The sequence below is a fragment of the Salvelinus alpinus genome, chromosome 19 (genome assembly GCF_045679555.1).
Source record: "Salvelinus alpinus chromosome 19, SLU_Salpinus.1, whole genome shotgun sequence".
Classification (NCBI taxonomy): Eukaryota; Metazoa; Chordata; class Actinopteri; order Salmoniformes; family Salmonidae; genus Salvelinus; species Salvelinus alpinus.
The window spans coordinates 52138038-52157777 of NC_092104.1; the positions used below are offsets into that span (position 1 = coordinate 52138038).

Consider the following 19740-nt stretch of genomic DNA (forward strand, 5'->3'; position numbering starts at 1 on the left):
TGTTTGTTGGGGTGTCAGTGTAAGTATTTGTGAGTGTGTGGGTAGAATCAAGTGTGTGTGCATAGAGTCAGTGCAAGAGAGTTAGTGCAAAAAAGGGTCAATGCAGGTAGTCCGGGTAGCTAATTTGATTAGCTATTTAGCTGCCATGTTTAGATGTCTTATGGCTTGGGGGTAGAAGCTGTTCAGGGTCCTGTTGGTTCCAGATTTGGTGCACTGGTACTGCTTGCCGTGTTGTAGTAGAGAGAACAGTCTCTGGCTTGGGTGGCTGGAGTCTTTGATAATTTTATTAGCTTTCCTCTGACACCGCCTGGTATAGAGGTCCTGGATGGCAGGGAGCTCGGCCCTAGTGATGTACTGGGCCGTACTCACCACCCTCTCTAGTGCCTTGCGGTCGGATGCCTTGTAGTTGCCGTACGAAGCGGTGATGCAGCCAGTCAAGATGCTCTCAATGGTGCAGTAGTAGAGCTTTTGGAGGATCTGAGAGTCCATGCCAAATCTTTTCAGCCTTCTGAGGGGGAAGAGGCGCTGTTGTGCCTTCTTCACAACTGTGTGGGTGTAGACCACATTAATTCCTTAGTGATGTGGACACAGAGGGACTTGAAGCTCTCGACCTGCTCCACTACAGCCCCATCGATGTGGATGGGGATGTGCTGGCCCTCCATTTCCTGTAGTCCACGAACAGCTTCTTTGTCTTGCTGACGTTGAGGAAGAGGTTGTTGTCCTGGCACCACACTGCCAGGTCTCTGACCTCCTCCCTATAGCCTCATCATTGTCTGTGATCAGTCCGACCACTGTCGTGTCATCAGCAAAACTTGATGATGGTGTTGGAGTCGTGCGCGGCCAGGAAGTCATGGATTAAGGGTGTACAGCAGAGGAGGACTAAGCACACACCCTTGAAGGGCCCATGTGTTGATGATCAGTGTGGCGGGTGTGTTGTTGCCTACCCTCACTGCCTGGGGAGGCCCGTCAGGAAGTCCAGGATCCAGTTGCAGAGGGAGATATTCAGTCCCAGGGTCTCTGAGCTTGGTGATTAGCTTGGAGCGGACTATGGCGTTGAAAGCTGAGCTGTAGTCAATGAACAGCATTCTTAAATAGGTATTCCTTTTGTCCAGGTGAGTGCGGGCAGTGTGGAGTGCAATAGAGATTGCATCATCTGTGGATCTGATGGGGCGGTAGGCGGTCCAGGGTGTCTGGAATGGTGTTGATGTGAGCCAGCCTTTCCAAGCATTTCATGGCTATGAAGGCAGGCGTTCTAGGGCACGGGGACGATAGTGGTCTGCTTGACACAAGTTGATATTACCAAGTCAGGGATAGGTTAAAAACGTCAGTGAAGACAGTCAGCGCATGCCCTCAGTACGGGTCCTGGTATTCCGTTTGGCCCCGCAGCCTTGCGGATGTTAACCAGTTTAAAGGATTTACTCACATTGGCTATGGAGAGTGAGATCACACAGTCGTCCAGACCAGCTGGTGCTCTCATGCATGGTTCAGGGTTGCTTGCCTTGAAGCGAGCATAGAAGGCATTTAGCTCGTCTGGTAGGCTCACGTCGCTGGGCAGATCGCGGCTGGGATTCCCTTTGTAATCCGTGATAGTTTGCAAGCCCTGCCACATCCATCAAGCGTCAGAGCCAGCGTAGTAGGATTCGATCTTAGTCCTGTATTGACACTTTTCCTGTTTGATGGCTCGCCTGCATCTCTTTCACCGCTACATCCTCTTTCGGGTCCCGGGGGTTACGGCCTGGTACAGAGTAAGCAGAACGTCGTCCAAAGCTGCTGACTCATTGAAGAAGAAATGTTCCCCCAAATCAAGGTTAGTGATTGCTGTTTTGATGTCCAGAAGCTGTTTTCGTTCATAGGGAATGATGGCGGAGACATTATCTAAAACTTTTTTTTTAAATCAGCGTAAAAAAACAGCAAAATTGGTCAGGATCCATTGCATCACCATCTTTTTTTACTATCATAACACTTTTACAGCACAGTAACATCAATGCAACACTTTGGCAAAGTTCTGATGTTATCATTATGCTGCTGCAACAATATCATTCCATTTCAACAGTGTTGAAAGTGTTGTACTTTGAAATAGTAGCTTACTCATCATGGGCTGGGTCCAGGTATCTTACACTTAGGGGGTTGAAAGACACCTGTTCATCTGTATTAGAGGTCGACCGATTATGATTTTTCAACGCCGATACCGATACCGATTATTGGGGGACCAAAAAAAGCCGATACCAATTAATCGGACGATTTTTATATATATATTTGTAACAATGACAATTACAGCAATACTGAATGAACAATGAACACTTTTATTTTAACTTAATATAATACATCAATAAAATCTATTTAGTCTCAAATAAATAATGAAACATGTTCAATTTGGTTTAAATAATGCAAAAACAAAGTGTTGGAGAAGAAAGTAAAAGTGCAATATGTGCCATGTAAGAAAGCTAACGTTTAAGTTCCTTGCTCAGAACATGAGAACATATGAAAGCTGGTGGTTCCTTTTAACATGAGTCTTCAATATTCCCAGGTAAGAAGTTTGAGGTTGTAGTTATTATAGGACTATTTCTCTCTATACCATTTGTATTTCATATACATTTGACTATTGGATGTTCTAATAGGTACTTTAGTATTGCCAGCCTAATCTCGGGAGTATATAGGCTTGAAGTCATAAACAGCGCAATGCTTGAAGCATTGCGAAGAGCTGCTGCCAAACGCAGGAAAGTGCTGTTTGAATGAATGCTTACGATCCTGCTGCTGCCCACCACCGCTCAGTCAGACTGCTCTATCAAATCATAGACTTAATTATAATATAATAACACACAGAAATACGAGCCTTAGGTCATTAATATGGTCAAATCCGGAAACTATCATTTAGAAAACAAAACGTTTATTCTTTCAGTGAAATACGGAACCGTACCGTATTTTATCTAACGGGTGGCATCCATAAGTCTAAATATTGCTGTTACATTGCACAACCTTTAATGTTATGTCATAATTACGTAAAATTCTGGCAAATTAGTTCGCAACGAGCCAGGCGGCCCAAACTGTTGCATATACCCTGACTCTGCGTGCAATGAACGCAAGAGAAGTGACACAATTTCCCTAGTTTAATATTGCCTGCTAACTTGAATTTCTTTTAACTAAATATGCAGGTTTAAAAATATATACTTCTGTGTATTGATTTTAAGAAAGGCATTGATGTTTATGGTTAGGTACATTCGTGTACCGATTGTGGTTTTGTCGAAAATGCGCTTTTGTTAAATCATCCCCCGTTTGGCGAAGTTGGCTGTCTTTGTTGGAAAGAAATAGTCTTCACACAGTTCGCAACGAGCCAGGCGGCCCAAACTGCTGCATATACCCTGACTCTGTTGCACAGAACGCAAGATAAGTGACACAATTTCCCTAGTTCAAAGAAATGAATGTTAGCAGGCAATATTAACTAAATATGCAGGTTTAAAAATATATACTTGTGTATTGACTTTAAGAAAGGTATTGATGTTTATGGTTAGGTACACATTGGTGCAACGACAGTGCTTTTTTCGCAAATGCGCTTGGCTTGGCTTCGCGTTTGGCGAAGTAGGCTGTGAGTCAATGATAAATTAACAGGCACCGCATTGCTTATATGCAACACAGGACAAGCTAGATAAACTAGTAATATCATCAACCATGTGTAGTTAACTAGTGATTATGTTAAGATTGATTGTTTTTTATGAGATACGTTTAATGCTAGCTAGCACCTTACCTTGGCTCCTTGCTGCACTCGCATAACAGGTAGTCAGCCTGCCACGCAGTCTCCTCGTGGAGTGCAATGTAATCGGCCATGATCGGTGTCCAAAAATGCAGATTCCCGATTGTTATGAAAACTTGAAATCGGCCCTAATTAATCGGCCATTCCGATTAATCGGTCGACCTCTAATCTGTATACCTATGTAGGCTACAGTATTTACCTGATATCTATTCAGGTACTCACAGTTACATTAAATGTTGTTTCTTGTAGAGCTATTTTACATGTTAATCTATGCCTAATTAAGAAACTCATTCATGGCTCATTCAACTGGGTCAGATGGGTAGAGATATCTAAAGTGTGTGTGAGTGCCTTCAACAAGGTGACCAGATTATAATCCCTGAGCATATAGACTCACTGTCTTACAGTCAACAGCACTGTCAAAACACGCAGTGTTACTAGTACACGCCCGGGTCTTAAAATCCAGGATTTACAGAGGGAACACCTTCTTCAATGCTATGTTTAAAGTTAAGAAATGCAACATACTTTTGTTAGTACTAATAATGACACTATCAAAAACCAATAAACATAATATTTTACAGTGAGAGGATTGAAAAAGTTGGTTGTTTGTCTATGACTGTAGAGTATTGGCTATATCCCCAGGCCTCCAGCTCTACCCTAGGCTGGTTGCCTGAGTTTCTGCTTTAGCTAACCTCACTTCCTCTGTTGTGTAATAACACATCTAGTTACCTGCTTCGAATATATTCTTAAACTAGAACTATTTAGGAGTGGTACCATTACTGATCCTGCTCTACTCCACCCATGGCTCTTCTATGGGCAGGGGAATAGACAATAGTATGGTGACCTTGGTCTCTGGATCTGAACCCTGGGTGGATGTAGGCCTACTGAGTACAGACATGACTGTTGTATCACACAATAATAAGAACATTTGATTCACAGCACCGGAAAACCATCACTAATGGAGTGCCCCAGGAGTGGCCCTTTTTCAAAGAAACAAGCTAAGATATTAGTTCCAATGGGTAACTTTCTACAGCTGGTGAAGCTGGTGATCAAACAGTCATAATGAGGTCTATTTAAGACATGATGGGGACCATGGAATCACTGTGTTAATCAATGTCCCCTCCATGGTGGCGTGTCAGGGCGCAGCTCAGTCCCATGCCAGCCCTAGAGGGGTGCCAGGACAACTGCTCAATGGGACCTCATTTCAAAACCTGTCATAGGATGCTGATACTTTCCTTTCCTTCTTTCCTTTCTCTCTTTCTCTCGCTCATTCTTTCGGGGTTAGGTTGCAGCAAGGGTTTCTATTGGTGCTCTTAGAGATATTTGATATATTTCATCCAAAAGCTAGACTGACCTGAGTAACACACACGAATGCACGTGCATACACATAGAGGTGTAAACCACATCTGGCTAATAGAAGTGGGATACATTTTGACACCGGAATAGCCCAACAGTTTGAATTAAAACACTACAATAGTATACGAATATTTGATATATATATATATATTGTGAATCTATTATAAGGGGAGAAACTGTAGCCTATTGGTTACACTTAAAACTGAAACTTGAAACTGTTTTACGCATGCATTCCTACGACGTTTGGACAATATGTAAATCAAAAGTTGATTAATTAGCCGGTACGATTGTTTTGTAATGTGATCCATACTTGACCTGGGTATAAACCGGGCATGGTCCCCTAGTCGGGTCTGGAAATCTTCCCAGGCCTGAGAGGAGACTCCCCAGCTCTTGCTCTCCATATCCCCGCAGTACACTTGCTCAGAGATCCGGTGGAAGCCGCTAATGAACTCCGCTAGATTGATTGTCCCGTCTCTGTCGGTGTCGAGTTTAGAGAATATGTGCTCTCTCTCCGTCGGCGGGACAAGGAGCTCTGAGCAGATTTGGACAAACTCGTCTTTTTCAATCCGTCCAGAATTATCCACATCACAAGCGTGAAAGAGCGAGCAGAGACTCTCCCGGTCCGTACCCATGGCTGGTAACGACATGGAAAGCCCCACCAAACAACTATGACCAATTATAACCGAAAGTTTTTGACCAATTCAATTCCTTTCACCACGATCTTCCGAACTTCCTTCAAGTCTGACGTTTTAGCCAATTCTTTCTACACTGTCAAACACCTTATCGAGTTACAAAAAAAGGTGAAGAAAAAATGAAGTTGTTATTCATTCTCTCCTGGACGACTTCGACCGCCTTGGGCTAACAGTATTAATGTGTCGTCCTATAGTGTCGTCTTGTCAAGTCTTCTTTCCGGGTCTCTTGCCAGATGGACGGGTGGAGAGAGGCTGGGTGCGCGCGGCTGTTGAAGCGGCTCACCTTTACTACTTCAGAACACTCTTGTGTGGGCCTCTCGACTTCCAGAGGAACAGGCACAAAACAAACAAGGGCCGGGCGTCCGGCCAACCAGGTACAGAATTACCTGTAATACGTTGAATAAACCAAACACATCTAAACACTGTTAAAAATCTCCATGGAGATTGTCTTGAAGACCAATACCCCCTTCTGTCTAACTGGCTGCCAGAGAATATGGGAAACTTTCAGTAACAAGCAGCATGTAAAAAATGTGTATGATACTTTGAGTAAATAAATAGATGACCAATTGGATAAAGCTCAGTGGCGATTTTAGCATGCACATGTTGGTGGGGCAAACAAACAAAAAATGTGTGATGCATGCCGGCAAAGCCACTACACAACACAACACAACACTAAACAATACATTGATTGCACTTTAACGGTGACATACGGTGCCCACAAACTGTTAGGGCCTACATAAAGCTGTCCCAACAACTTACCACTGCTCCAATGTTCAGCGCAGCCTTGCCTGGCAGCGAAACAGTTCATTCAGCCTCATTTACTGCCTTTAAAAAAAACATAGCTGATGTGGTTGACTTGCTTAAACAAATGTGGTTTCTACTGATAATTGAGATGTACACACTATGGCATAAGGGGACGACAAGCGGATAAGAGGCAATCAGTAATTTCGATTAAGACATTAATGAGCGAGGACGACGGACGTCGTCAATATAACTATTTGTTCAGTACTTTTGAAATGTACAGCGACTGAATTCAGAACATGGGCCGTTCTTACAGTGTACTCCCTGTACAACAAGTCAGAACCGTAGAATAAATAAAGGGGGCATATAAACAGACAATGAAAGCTCTTACAATATTCAATGACTACATTTCTCTAAAACAGGTTATAGGCTACATGTGCACTACCAAGTTAGAACAGTAGGCGAAATTAAGAGGTGAAAATAGACCAAATTATTAGGGTGAGGCACATTGAACGCTGTTTGGGTCTTTGCGTGTCAGAAAAGATATACGTCATATAACACTATTTGATACGTTAAATAAGCTTTTAATTTAACATGTCAAATAACACAATTCTATTATAGAATGTTGTGTGTGCTGAATTTGCACGTGCAAGCCAAGCGCCACCACTACTATCAGTAGCACTGTCAAAGCTGTACAAAAAAAGTTTGCAAACAAGCACACACCGGGCCACGAACGATGTGTTTACAATACCACGTTGGTGAAAATAGACCAAATTATTAGGGTGAGGCACATGGGCTACTAACAGCTTACTACACAACATACACTTAGTATTGCTTTATTAGCTAGAGTATACATATCTCCCTTGCATATTAATATTTTATGCAGCAGCATACAATGCATTTTTGGACTCGTGAAGGTCCTTTGTGGGCAAATTTTGTCATCAAGCAGACTAACGTTAGTGGTTGCTTTGCAATGCTTGCAGTTAGCCACTGATTCCTTCCAAACGACTCATTGTTGAATTTGCGATTTCCAACTTGTTGTGTAATCTTTATGTCCAATGGCTGATGTTTTATCAATAATTTCTCTTCATTATTTCTCTTCATATTTTATTTATTTCACCTTTATTTAACCAGGTAGGCTAGTTGAGAACAAGTTCTCATTTACAACTGCGACCTGGCCAAGATAAAGCATAGCAGTGTGAACAGACAACAACACAGAGTTACACATGGAGTAAACAATAAACAAGTGAATAACACAGTAGGGAAAAGGAAAAAAAAATATGACATGGATAAAAAAGGATTTGCCAGTAGATTGTCAACTTGATTCATGATGATGACTGCTAGCTAAGACTTTGAAAGTAAGATGTTGACATGATCAGTTCAATCAAAGCTACTGTACATATAATGTGATTTGATGTAATTTTATCAATGGCCAATGACCTTGAGCCTTCTTGGAAGGTCACTTGTAATATAACTCTATAGCAGGACCCAAAGAACACTGAGCCAATCACGGCGCAATGCTCCTATTTTCTGCTGGCTCGCCCCACCACCACAGAAAGCACTGAGCTAGGCTGAAACACCTGTATTTTGGAGCTGACTTACTCAAGAAAACAAAAAAGAGACCATGTGTGTATGCAGCTTTATTAACTGAATGATATATTTTTTTTTACAAAAAAAAATATATAGAGATAAATATTTATTTTTCATTTTTTTATTAACATGTTTTTGCTAAAAATGTGGGTCTCAAAATAGGTCGGGTCCTGCCCTGAGTGATGGGTCGCCACTGATAAAGCTTGCCTGACTATCACATCACCTAAAAAACCTGAAAAAAAGCCATATTACAACCTATGTGTTGTGATAATTGTGTGATATATAGGCCTAAAGCCAGAGACAATAAGAAGACACAGTGGAATAATAAATTCAACAACACCTTTGTTTTATCACAAAACCAGATAGCAACCTCTGTCCGGTTTATTCCACAAAGCATATTGCATGTAACAGACAGTTACATGATCTACAGCATGGTCCAGCAAGTTAATGTTTTGCCGACATTTTCAGACCACTAAACAACTATTGATTTAGAAGCAGAGTTACCACAAGTCGCAAAGAAAACAGGAGCTGCCTCCACTATTCCAGCACCTGTCACGTTCCTGACCTATTTTCTGTTGTTTTGTATGTGTTAGTCGGTCAGGGCGTGAGTGTGGGTGGGTATTTCTATGTTTTGTGTTTCTATGTTTAGGTCTTGTAATCAGCCTTATATGGTTCTCAATCAGAGACAGGTGTTTGACGTTTTCCTCTGATTGAGAACCATATATAGGTTGGCTGTTCACACTGTTTGTTTGTGGGTGATTGTCTCCTGTGTCTTTCGTGTCTGTGTATGTGCACCACACGGGACTGTTTTGGCTGTTCGTTCGTTTGATGTAGTCTGTTCCTGTTTGTGAGTTCTGCGTGTAGTTATGTAAGTTCCATGTTCAGGTTTCGTCTACGTCGTTTTCTTATTTTGTAATTTTCCAAGTGTTTTCGTGTTCGTGTTCGTCTTTCAATAAATTACATTATGTCATCATACCTCGCTGCGTATTGGTCCTCCGATCCTTCTCTCCTCTCCTCGTCTGAGGAGGAGGAAGATCTAGAACGCCGTTACAGCACCATTTCATCTTCAACATCTTCAAATCACCTCTGCTTAGTCTAATACAGTGACAACTAAAAGATACCAAAAACAATTTTGTCCAATTTAGTCCAATCATTGTGAGCAATTTAGTCCAATCATTGTGAGCGGTTCGGATTTCTTAGTGCGTGTGTGTGTGTGGGTGTGAGTTCGTGCAAGTAGAAAAATATGTTGACTCACTCTACTTGTAGAGAAACTCGAATGCCATCCTCCTCTCTTTCATGTTGACGAAATGGTCTATCGCTTTTATTTTTTGTTGTCCTAGCTGTAATGCTTGCTCGCTAGCCTAACTTCCATTCATGGGCAATGTTAGCTAGTTAACATTAGTTCCACATCTAGCTACATATTGAACTTCCGTCCTCTCAGGCCAGGGGCACAACAATGTATGATAGTTTTTGTACTTTTATGTGATATCCAATTGGCAGTTACAGTCTTGTCCCATAGTTGCATTTCCCCTATGGACTTGGGGGAGACAAAGGTGGAGACCCTGCCATGCCGAACTGCTCGCTTAACCCGGAAGCCAGCCGCACCAATGTGTCAGAGGAAACACCTTCCATCTAGCGACCGAAGTCAGCTTGCAGGCGCCCGGGCCTACACAAGAGCGTGATAGGACAAGGAAATCCCGGCCGGCCAAACCCTCCCCTAACCCGGACGACGCTGGGCCAGTTGTGCACAGCCTCATAGGTCTCTCGGTCACAGCTGGCCAGTGACAGAGTCTGGGATTGATCCCGGGTCTGTAGTGATGCAGTGACGCCTTAGACCACTGCGCCACTCGGTATGCCAACAATGTATTAATTAATGGGTCAGAATTGCTGTTATAATCATTGGCCAGGGCGGAGAATTAAGTAAAACCAGAAGTCCAAATCCCTATCTTCATCCATGGCTAATTTAGGAAAGGGACAACTTTAGCTAGCTAGCTAGCCAAACGTCATTGACGTTTGCTCTCAATGTAATTTGACCCTAAATCCAAGCTGGCTTCCCTTAACACTTTTTTTTGGTGCGCCAGGACCATTCACAATTGAGCTCGCTCAACACTTGACTCATTTTTTTATACTTTTTTTATCAAGGGAGGCCAAATGCTGGCTGGATTCCCTTGCATTCCGTTCAATGCTACGGGTGGCAACAACATCATACTCGTTTGGACCAGACAGCATCAGATAGATGGCCTACACATAGAGAGACAGAGGGGCGCTGTTTCGATCTCTCGGATGCTTTCTCTGGTGAGATACATTCAGTCTCTTGCTAACTGAAGGAAAATTATAAAGCACAGAGATGAAAGAAGAATTGTTTTTGTATTTTTTTCTTGGTAAAAGTTTTGGGGAAGTCTGGCTTCCCATGGCACCCATGAATACACGCCACTGCTTAACACACTGTTGTGCTGGAGACTCTTCCCACTTATTTATATCACACATAACTACAGATTAGATTAACAGGAATTACATTTCCTCTCATGGGTGGCAAAAAATAACTATCTGAAAGCCACACCCCTAATAAACTACACCTCCAGTCTTCTGATCTGACCCGCTGGGTCATATCTCAATAACCTAGAACCAATAACCCAGAATCAGCAACCCAACATTGCTCTTTTTAAAGAAAACAACCCAACTAAGTGACCCAACAATGCTGGGTTGTCAAACCAAACAACCCAGCATTATTTTATTGCACACATGCATGTACACCCACCCCGTATGGGTGTTAAGTCAGTGGGTAGTCTAACAGTGGGGTTGATGTCTCATATCTCTCTCTATGTAGGCACAGATGTAGAGATGCAGCAGCTTCAACCTAGAGACAGAGAGAGAAAGAACAGGTGAGAGACCTGTTACAATTCCCTGCAAAAATTTTTTTCAAATGGTCGTTGATTGTTCCTCTCAATCTATCCGCTGATCACTTTGTGTGTTCACATGCCTCTGCCCACTAAGCACGGGCCGATGGACCGGCTGTCTTTTTTTTTTTTTTTGGTGTGGTACAGACTGGCCTTGATTTAAACGTCCACGGACGTAGATTTTTGGTCCTGTCCAGACCAAATCTGAACCAATCATAGACGTCCGGACCGGCCTTGATTTTGTCCAATTATAGACGTCAGATTTGGTCTCGACCGGCCTTGATTTCAACGTCCACAGATGTCCGGTCCGGACCGACCTATATTTGTCCCAAACATGGACATCTATAATTGGTTCAGATTTTTTCTGGTCCAGGCCAGCCTTGATTTGGCCTAATCATGGACATCTTTACACAAGTTTGGACAGCACAGTAGAGGACAGCAGCGTACAGTACAAGATTTCCCTCTAGTGGTGTGGGGGCTGTGCTTTGGCAAAGTGGGTGGGGTTATATCCTTCCTGTTTGGCCCTGTCCGGGGGTATCATCGGATGGAGCCACAGTGTCTCCTGACCCCTCCTGTCTCAGCCTCCAGTATTTATGCTGCAGTAGTTAATGTGTCGGGGGGCTAGGGTCAGTTTGTTATATCTGGAGGACTTCTCCTGTCTTATCCGGTGTCCTGTGTGAATTTAAGTATGCTCTCTCTAATTCTCTCCTTCTCTCTTTCTTTCTCTCTCTCGGAGGACCTGAGCCCTAGGACCATGCGTCAGGACTACCTGGCATGATGACTCCTTGCTGTCCCCAGTCCACCTGGCCTTGCTGCTGCTCCAGTTTCAACTGTTCTGCCTGCGGCTATGGAACCCTGACCTGTTCACCGGACGTGCTAAAAAAGCCAACTGACATTTACTCCTGAGGTGCTGACTTGCTGCACCCTCGATAACTACTGTGATTATTATTATTTGACCATGCTGGTCATTTATGAACATTTGAACATCTTGGCCATGTTCTGTTATAATCTCCACCCGGCACAGCCAGAAGAGGACTGGCCACCCCTCATAGCCTGGTTCCTCTCTAGGTTTCTTCCTAGGTTTTGGCCTTTCTAGGGAGTTTTTCCTAGCCACCGTGCTTCTACACCTGCATTGCTTGCTGTTTGGGATTTTAGGCTGGGTTTCTGTACAGCACTTTGAGATATCAGCTGATGTACGAAGGGCTATATAAATAAATTTGATTCGAAATTTGATTTGAATAGTAGTCCAGGTGCAACAAAACTAGGGCCTATAGGACTTTTTGCGTTGATAGCGATATCAAGAAATCAGAGCAGTGCTTTATTATGGACAGACCTATCCCCATCTTAGCTACCTGTGCATCAATATGTTTTGACCATGACAGTTTACAAGGGTTACACCAAGCAGTTTAGTCTCCTCAACTTGCTCAATTTCCACGTTATTCATTACAATATTTAGTTGAGGTTTAAGGTTTAGTGAATGATTTGTCCCAAATACAATTGTTAGTTTAAGAAATATAACTTATTTCTTGCCAGCCATTCTGAAACTGACTGCAGCGCTTTGTTAAGTGTCACAGTGATTTAACTTGCTGTGGTAGCTGACATGTATAGTGTTGAGTCATCAGCATACATAAACACACAGGATTTACTCAAAGCCAGTGGCAGGTCATTAGTAAAGAGTGAAAAAAGTAAGGTGCCTATACAGCTGCCATGAGGAATGCCTGACTCTACCTGTATTATGTTGGAAAGGCTTCCAATAAAGAACACTGTTTGAGCCAGTAAAGGGTGCATTGCTATTATTTTTTAGCAGAAGGACTTTTGTTTTCCTCCAGGCCTGAGGGCACACAATTTCCTGTAAGCATAGATTGAGGAGATGGCAAATAGGAGTGGCAATATTGTCCGCTATCATTCTCATATATTTTCTATCCAAGTTGTCAGACTTAGGTGTCTTGTAATTGTTGATAGATATCAATAATTATTTAACCTCTTTCACACTCAATTCTTGCCTTTCATAATGTGGTCAGTTATGCATGGATATGTAGGTTCAGATATTGTTGTTGACAATGTAATGCCTAAATTTGCTAATCTTGCCAATGAAAAAATTATTAAAGTAGTTGGTAATATCAGTGGGTTTTGTGATGAATGAGCCACCTGATTCAATGAATGATGGAGCCGAGTTCACCTTTTTGCCCAAAATGTTATTTAAGGTGCACCAAAGCTTTTTACTATCTGTCACGCCCTGACCTTAGTTCCATTTTTAGGTCTCTATTTTGGTTTGGTCAGGGCGTGAGTTGGGGTGGGCATTCTATGTTTTTTTTCCTATGTTTTCTTTTCTATGTGTTTGGCCTGGTATGGTTCCCAATCAGAGGCAGCTGATAGATAGAGGCAGTCTATCGTTGTATCTGATTGAGAACCATACTTAGGTAGCCTTTTCCCACCTGGTGTTTGTGGGTAGTTGTTTCTTGTTTTGTGTTGTTGCACCTTTCAGGTCTGTTTCGATTTTCGTTTCTTACATTCACTTTGTTATTTTGTATTTTTGTGTTCTGTTATAATAAATGAACATGGACACTTACCACGCTGCGTTTTGGTCCGATCTTTCCTGTTCCTCAGATGAAGAAGATCGTTACACTATCTTTATATAATGTATCTTACTTTCATAGTACATTTTCTTATTTTTGTTCAATTTAGACACATGATTTCTCAGTATGTTTGCCAATCGGTTGTGCTGCCAGATTTATTTGCCATTCCTTTTGCCTCATCCCTCTAAACCATAAAACGTTTCAATTCCTCATCAATCAATAGGGATTTAACCATTTTTACAGTCATTGTCTTAATGGGTGCATGCTTATTAGTAACTGGAATAAGTAATTTCATAAATGTGTCAAGTGCCTTGACTGGTTGTTCCTCATTTAGGACCACAGACCAGCAAATATTCTTTATATCTTCAACATAGGAATCACTACAAAACGTATTGTTTGACCTCTTATACACTATATTAGGCCCAGCCTTTGGAACTTTGGTTTTCCTAGATATGGTTACTATATTATTATCACTACATCTGATGGATGTGGATTCTTCTTCAGAGCAGATTTCTGCAGAATTAGCAAAGATGTGATCAATACATGTGGATGACTTCATTCCTGTGCTGTTTTTAAATCCCCTGGTAGGTTGACTGATAACCTGAACCAGGTTGCAGGCACTGGTTACAGTTTGAAGCTTTTTCTTAAGTGGGCAGCTTGATGAAAGCCAGTCATATTTAGGTCTCCCAGAAAATATACCTCTCTGTTGATATCACATACATTATCAAGAGTTTCACACATATTATCCAGATATTGACGGTTAGCACTTGGTTGTCTATAGCAGCTTCTCATAAGAATGGGCTTTAGGTGAGGCAAGTGATCCTGTAGCCATATTACTTCAACAGCATTTGACATGAGATCCTCTCTAAGCTTTAAAGGAATATGACTCTGAATTTTTTATTTTTTTATTTCACCTTTATTTAACCAGGTAGGCTAGTTGAGAACAAGTTCTCATTTACAACTGCAACCTGGCCAAGATAAAGCACAGCAGTTCGACACATACAACAACACAGAGTTACACATGGAATAAACAAACATACAGTCAATAATACAGTAGAAAAATAAAAATCTATATACAGTGAGTGCAAATGAGGTAAGATAAGGGAGGTAAGGCAATAAATAGGCCATGGTGGCGAAGTAATTACAATATAGCAATTAAACACTAGAATGGTAGATGTGCAGAAGATGAATGTGCAAGAAGAGATACTGGGGTGCAAAGGTGCAAGATAAATAAATAAAAACAGTATGGGGATGATGTAGTTGGATGGGCTGTTTACAGATGGGCTATGTACAGGTGCAGTGATCTGTGAGCTGCTCTGACAGCTGGTGCTTAAAGCTGGTGAGGGAGATAAGAGTCTCCAGCTTCAGTGATTTTTGCAGTTCGTTCTAGTCATTGGCAGCAGAGAACTGGAAGGAAAGGCGGCCAAAGCAGGAATTGGCTTTGGGGGTGACCAGTGAGATATACCTGCTGTAGCGCGTGCTACGGGTGGGTGCTGCTGTGGTGACCAGTGAGCTGAGATAAGGCAGGGCTTTACCTAGCAGAGACTTGTAGATGACCTGGAGCCAGTGGGTTTGGCGACGAGTATGAAGCGATGGCCAGCCAACGAGAGCGTACAGGTCGCAGTGGTAGGTAATATATGGGGCTTTGGTGACAAAATGGATGGCACTGTGATAGACTGCATCCAATTTGTTAAGTAGAGTGTTGGAGGCTATTTTATAGATGACATCGCCAAAGTCGAGGATCGGTAGGATGGTCAGTTTTACGAGGGTATGTTTGGCAGCATGAGCGAAGGATGCTTTGTTGTGAAATAGGAAGCCGATTCTAGATTTAATTTTGGATTGGAGATGCTTATTGTGAGTCTGGAAGGAGAGTTTACAGTCTAGCCAGACACCTAGGTATTTGTAGTTGTTCACATATTCTAAGTCAGAACCGTCCAAAGTAGTGATGCTGGACAGGCGGGCAGGTGCGGGCAGTGATCGGTTGAAGAGCATGCATTTAGTTTTACTTGCATTTAAAAGCAGTTGGAGGCCACGGAAGGAGAGTTGTATGGCATTGAAGCTCATCTGGAGGTTAGTTAACACAGTGTCCAAAGAAGGGCCAGAAGTATACAGAATGGTGTCGTCTGCGTAGAGGTTTTTAAACCGCAGCACCATTTGAACCGCAGCACCACCCCATGGGCATTTCTGTCTTTTCTATAGATGTTATAACCATGTATTGCTACTACTGTATCATCAAAGGTATTATCTAAGTGAGTTTTATGACCATTCTAGATTACCCTTCTAGCCAATCAGAAACGAGTATTCAACAAGGATGTGTTATAATACAGTTAACGAACTTTATTGTGCCCTACTTGGCTCTAATGTACTCTACTGAACTAAACTGTACTGTATTTGTTAGTGACAGAGATATGGTTGTTGCATTCATGAATTTTCATTTCAAGTGAGATCCTAGCCAAACACTATCATTAAAATTAAATTCTTCAACACAATACAACACGTTTATTTTAAGAGTTTTACCCTAATACATTGGCCTGAAACCCAAGGTTGTCAGGCCTGCAAGGGTTGATGTGGCCTGTAAACTAGGGTTAGGGTATAATGAGGCCCTCAAAGAAAGGCCATATGACATATGTAATGTATTGTCATACATAATTACATTTTAAAGGCTAATAAGGCTGGTGGAACCCTTCATTGACGGTCCAAAGAAGAAACTTTAGATGATAAAATGGTTCTTGGTTTAACCCTTCATAGAGGGTGCTAGGCAGAACCATATACAAGGGGTTCTTTGAAGAACCCTACATAGAGGGTTCTAGATAGAATCCTCTGCAAAGGGTTCTACCCAGCACCAAAAAGGGTTGCCCTGTGCGGACAAACTGAAGAACCCTTTATGTTTCTACTTAGCACCTTTTTTTCTAAGACTGTGGAACTGACCCTGTACTGAACTGTACTGTATTTGTTAGTGACAGAGACATGGTTGTTGCATTCATGAATTTTCATTTCAAGTGAGATCCTAGCCAAACACTATCATTAAAATTTAATTCTTCAACACAATACAACAAGTTTATTTTAAGAGTTTTACCCTAATACAGTAGCTTACTTACCTTCTCATATTCTTCTTATTTCTATTTCTCACGTGAGTTTGTTCTACTTTACTTTGTTTGATAGTACTACGGATATTGATTACGGCACTGTTGGGAAATTTTATTTATTTTTATTTTTTATTTAACCTTTATTTAACCAGGTAGGCAAATTGAGAACACGTTCTCATTTACAATTGCGACCTGGCCAAGATAAAGCAAAGCAGTTCGACACATACAACAACACATAGTTACACATGGAGTAAAACAAACATATAGTCAATAATACAGTGAAAAAAAATAAGTCTATATACAATGTGAGCAAGTGAGGTGAGATAAGGGAGGTGAAGGCAAACAAATATATGTATAAATAAATAAAAATATAAAAAGGCCATGGATAACTTGCATGAAAGGCATTTCATTGTACTTGTGCTCGTGAATATAAAACTTGAGACTTTAAACATTTGTAAACGTCAATAAGCATCTCTAGATAGTCCTTCACTCATTTATAAACATGATTTAAAATTATTTATGAATGATTTAAGATCATTAATAAGGTGTTTGATCATAGTATGTTCACAATTTGTAAATTATTAATAATGTACTACTAATGTACTTATAAACTAGTTGTAAAATAATTTGTCAACTATTTATGAGGCATTTGTTAATGGTTGATTAATGGTTTGACTAATTAGATAAATATTTATAAATGTATGTATATACAATGCATTCGGAAAGTATTCAAACCCCTTCCCTTTTTACACATTTTGTTAAGTTACAGTCTTATTCAAAATTGGATTAAATAAAAAATCCTCATCAATATACACACAATTCCCCATAATGACAAAGCAAAAACAGGTTTTTACAAATGTTTGCATTTAAAAAAAATATATATATATACCTTATTTACATAAGTATTCAGACCCTTTGCTATGGGGGTCCTCCCCCATGCTCTATATCGATCCAGATCCACCACCCTTAGCCCTTCCTGCCTCTGATCCCTCACAGCAGAAAACCAGTCAGCCTCAGTCCAGACCCACCCAGACCCTTCAAACCACTTTCACTCCACCCAGCATCCCCCATTCCATCACCAAGTCAGTAGGGGGCACCAGGAAGTCAGTGGGGAGGCACACCAAGACCTATGAACAGCCAAGAACCACCCAACAACACAGATAACCCGCTAGAGGCCCTAATTCAAATCTGCAACGAAATTGCCCTTCAACCAGGATTTTTTGAAATTCTGGAATTTTGGTTAAGTTTCTGGAATTTTGCAAGTCTAAAGTGGCCTGTTTCAGGCCAATGTATTAGGGGAAAACTAGGCCACAAAATAAGGCCTTATGAGATATGTAACGTCAGAAATAGTTTAATTTGAATGATAATATAAGCCTAGAAACTCACTTGGTGAAGGCCACAAGACTGAAAATTAATGAATTCAACAACCATGTGCAGTATCTTCCACTAATAAATATAGTCATAGGTGGTAACTCTACAATTCACTCGAAAATGCAAGGTACACTGGGAAATTAAATTGGAGACATGGCTTATTGGAGGCATGGCTTTTAGATAGTTAGTTAGCAATTTTTTGGCCACTCGTGAGTGGATGTGTTTTACCAGTTTAAGTGGTCTATGGTAGAGGTACATTTTTGCCACTTATAATTAACAAACGTCTTTGTCACTGTCATGGTAGTATATAAAGGCAAAAAAGCATGCTTTTGTACCTGTGGAAAAATGTACTATCTGGGGTACAGTTATGTACAGTACCTGTAACTAAGTACAAAGGAGGACCTTACAGGGTACCACCCCAATGACAAGCAGTTGTAGCCCTTTAGGAACAAATCTAAGCCTTTATTTCTGAGAGTGTAGACTCGGCTTGCATTTCTGAAATATGCAAATTTGAGATTCTTCAAACAGCCACCCTTTATCTTGATGAGAGCTTTGCACACGCTTTGCATTCTCTCAACCAGCTTCACCTGGAATGCTTTTCCAACAGTCTTGGAGGAGTTCCCACATATGCTGAGCACCATCTTTGGTTGAGGTCTGGGGATTGTGGAGGCCAGGTCATCTGATGCAGCACTCCATCACTCTCCTTCTCAGTAAAATAGCCCTTAAACAGCCTGGAGGTGTGTTGGGTCATTGTCCTGTTGAAAAACAAATGATATTCCCACTAAGCCCAGACCAGATGGGATGGCGTATTGCTGCAGAATGCTGAGGTAGCCATGCTGGGGAAGTGTGCCTTGAATTCAAAATAAATCACAGACAGTGTCACCAGCAAAGCACCCCCACACCATCACACCTTCTCCTCCATGCTTTAAAGTGGGAACCACACGTGCAGAGATCATCCATTCACCCACACCTCGTCTCACAAAGACACAGTGGTTGGAACCAAACATCTCCAATTTGGATTTCTGCCGGTCTAATGTTCATTGCTCGTGTTTCTAGGCCCAAGCAAGTCTCTTCTTATTGGTGTCCTTTAGTAGTGGTATCTTTGCAGCAATTCGACCATGAAGACCTGATTCACACAGTCTCCTCTGAACAGTTGATGTTGAGGTGTGTCTGTTACTTGAACTCTGTGAAGCATTTATTTGGGCTGCAATTTTTGAGGCTCTTAACTCTAATGAACTTATCCTTATCAGCAGAGGTAACTCTGGGTCTTCCATTCCTGTGGCAGTCCTCGTGAGAGACCGTTTCATCATAGCGCCTGATGGTTTTTGCGACTGCACTTAAAGAAACGTTCAATGTTCTTGAATTTTTTCATATTTACTGACCTTCATGCCATAATATGGACTTGGTCTTTTACCAAATAGGGCTATCTTCTGTATACCCCCCTACCTTGTCACAACACAACTGATTGGCTCAAACGCATTAAGAAGGAAAGAAATTCCACAAATTCACTTTTAACAAGACACACCTTTTAATTGAAATGCATTCCAGGTGACTACCTCAGGAAGCTGGTTGAGAGAATGCAAAGAATGTGCAAAGCTGTCATCAAGGCAAAGGGTGGCTATTTTAAGAATCTGAAATATAAACTATATATTTTGATTTGTTTTAACACTTTTTTGGTTACTACAC

The 19740-nt window shown here is 41.5% G+C and overlaps 1 protein-coding gene across 1 annotated transcript in view; it reads right to left on the reverse strand.

The window, feature by feature from the left end:
- Positions 1-6088, reverse strand: part of LOC139545806 (ras and EF-hand domain-containing protein homolog) — a 33498-nt gene extending 27410 nt beyond the window's left edge. Inside the window, exon 1 of the mRNA XM_071354010.1 lies at positions 5417-6088. Coding sequence (XP_071210111.1) covers positions 5417-5748 — 332 coding nt within the window. The 5' untranslated portion in view covers positions 5749-6088. The remainder of the gene's footprint in view (positions 1-5416) is intronic.
- Between the last annotated feature and the right edge of the window lie 13652 nt (positions 6089-19740).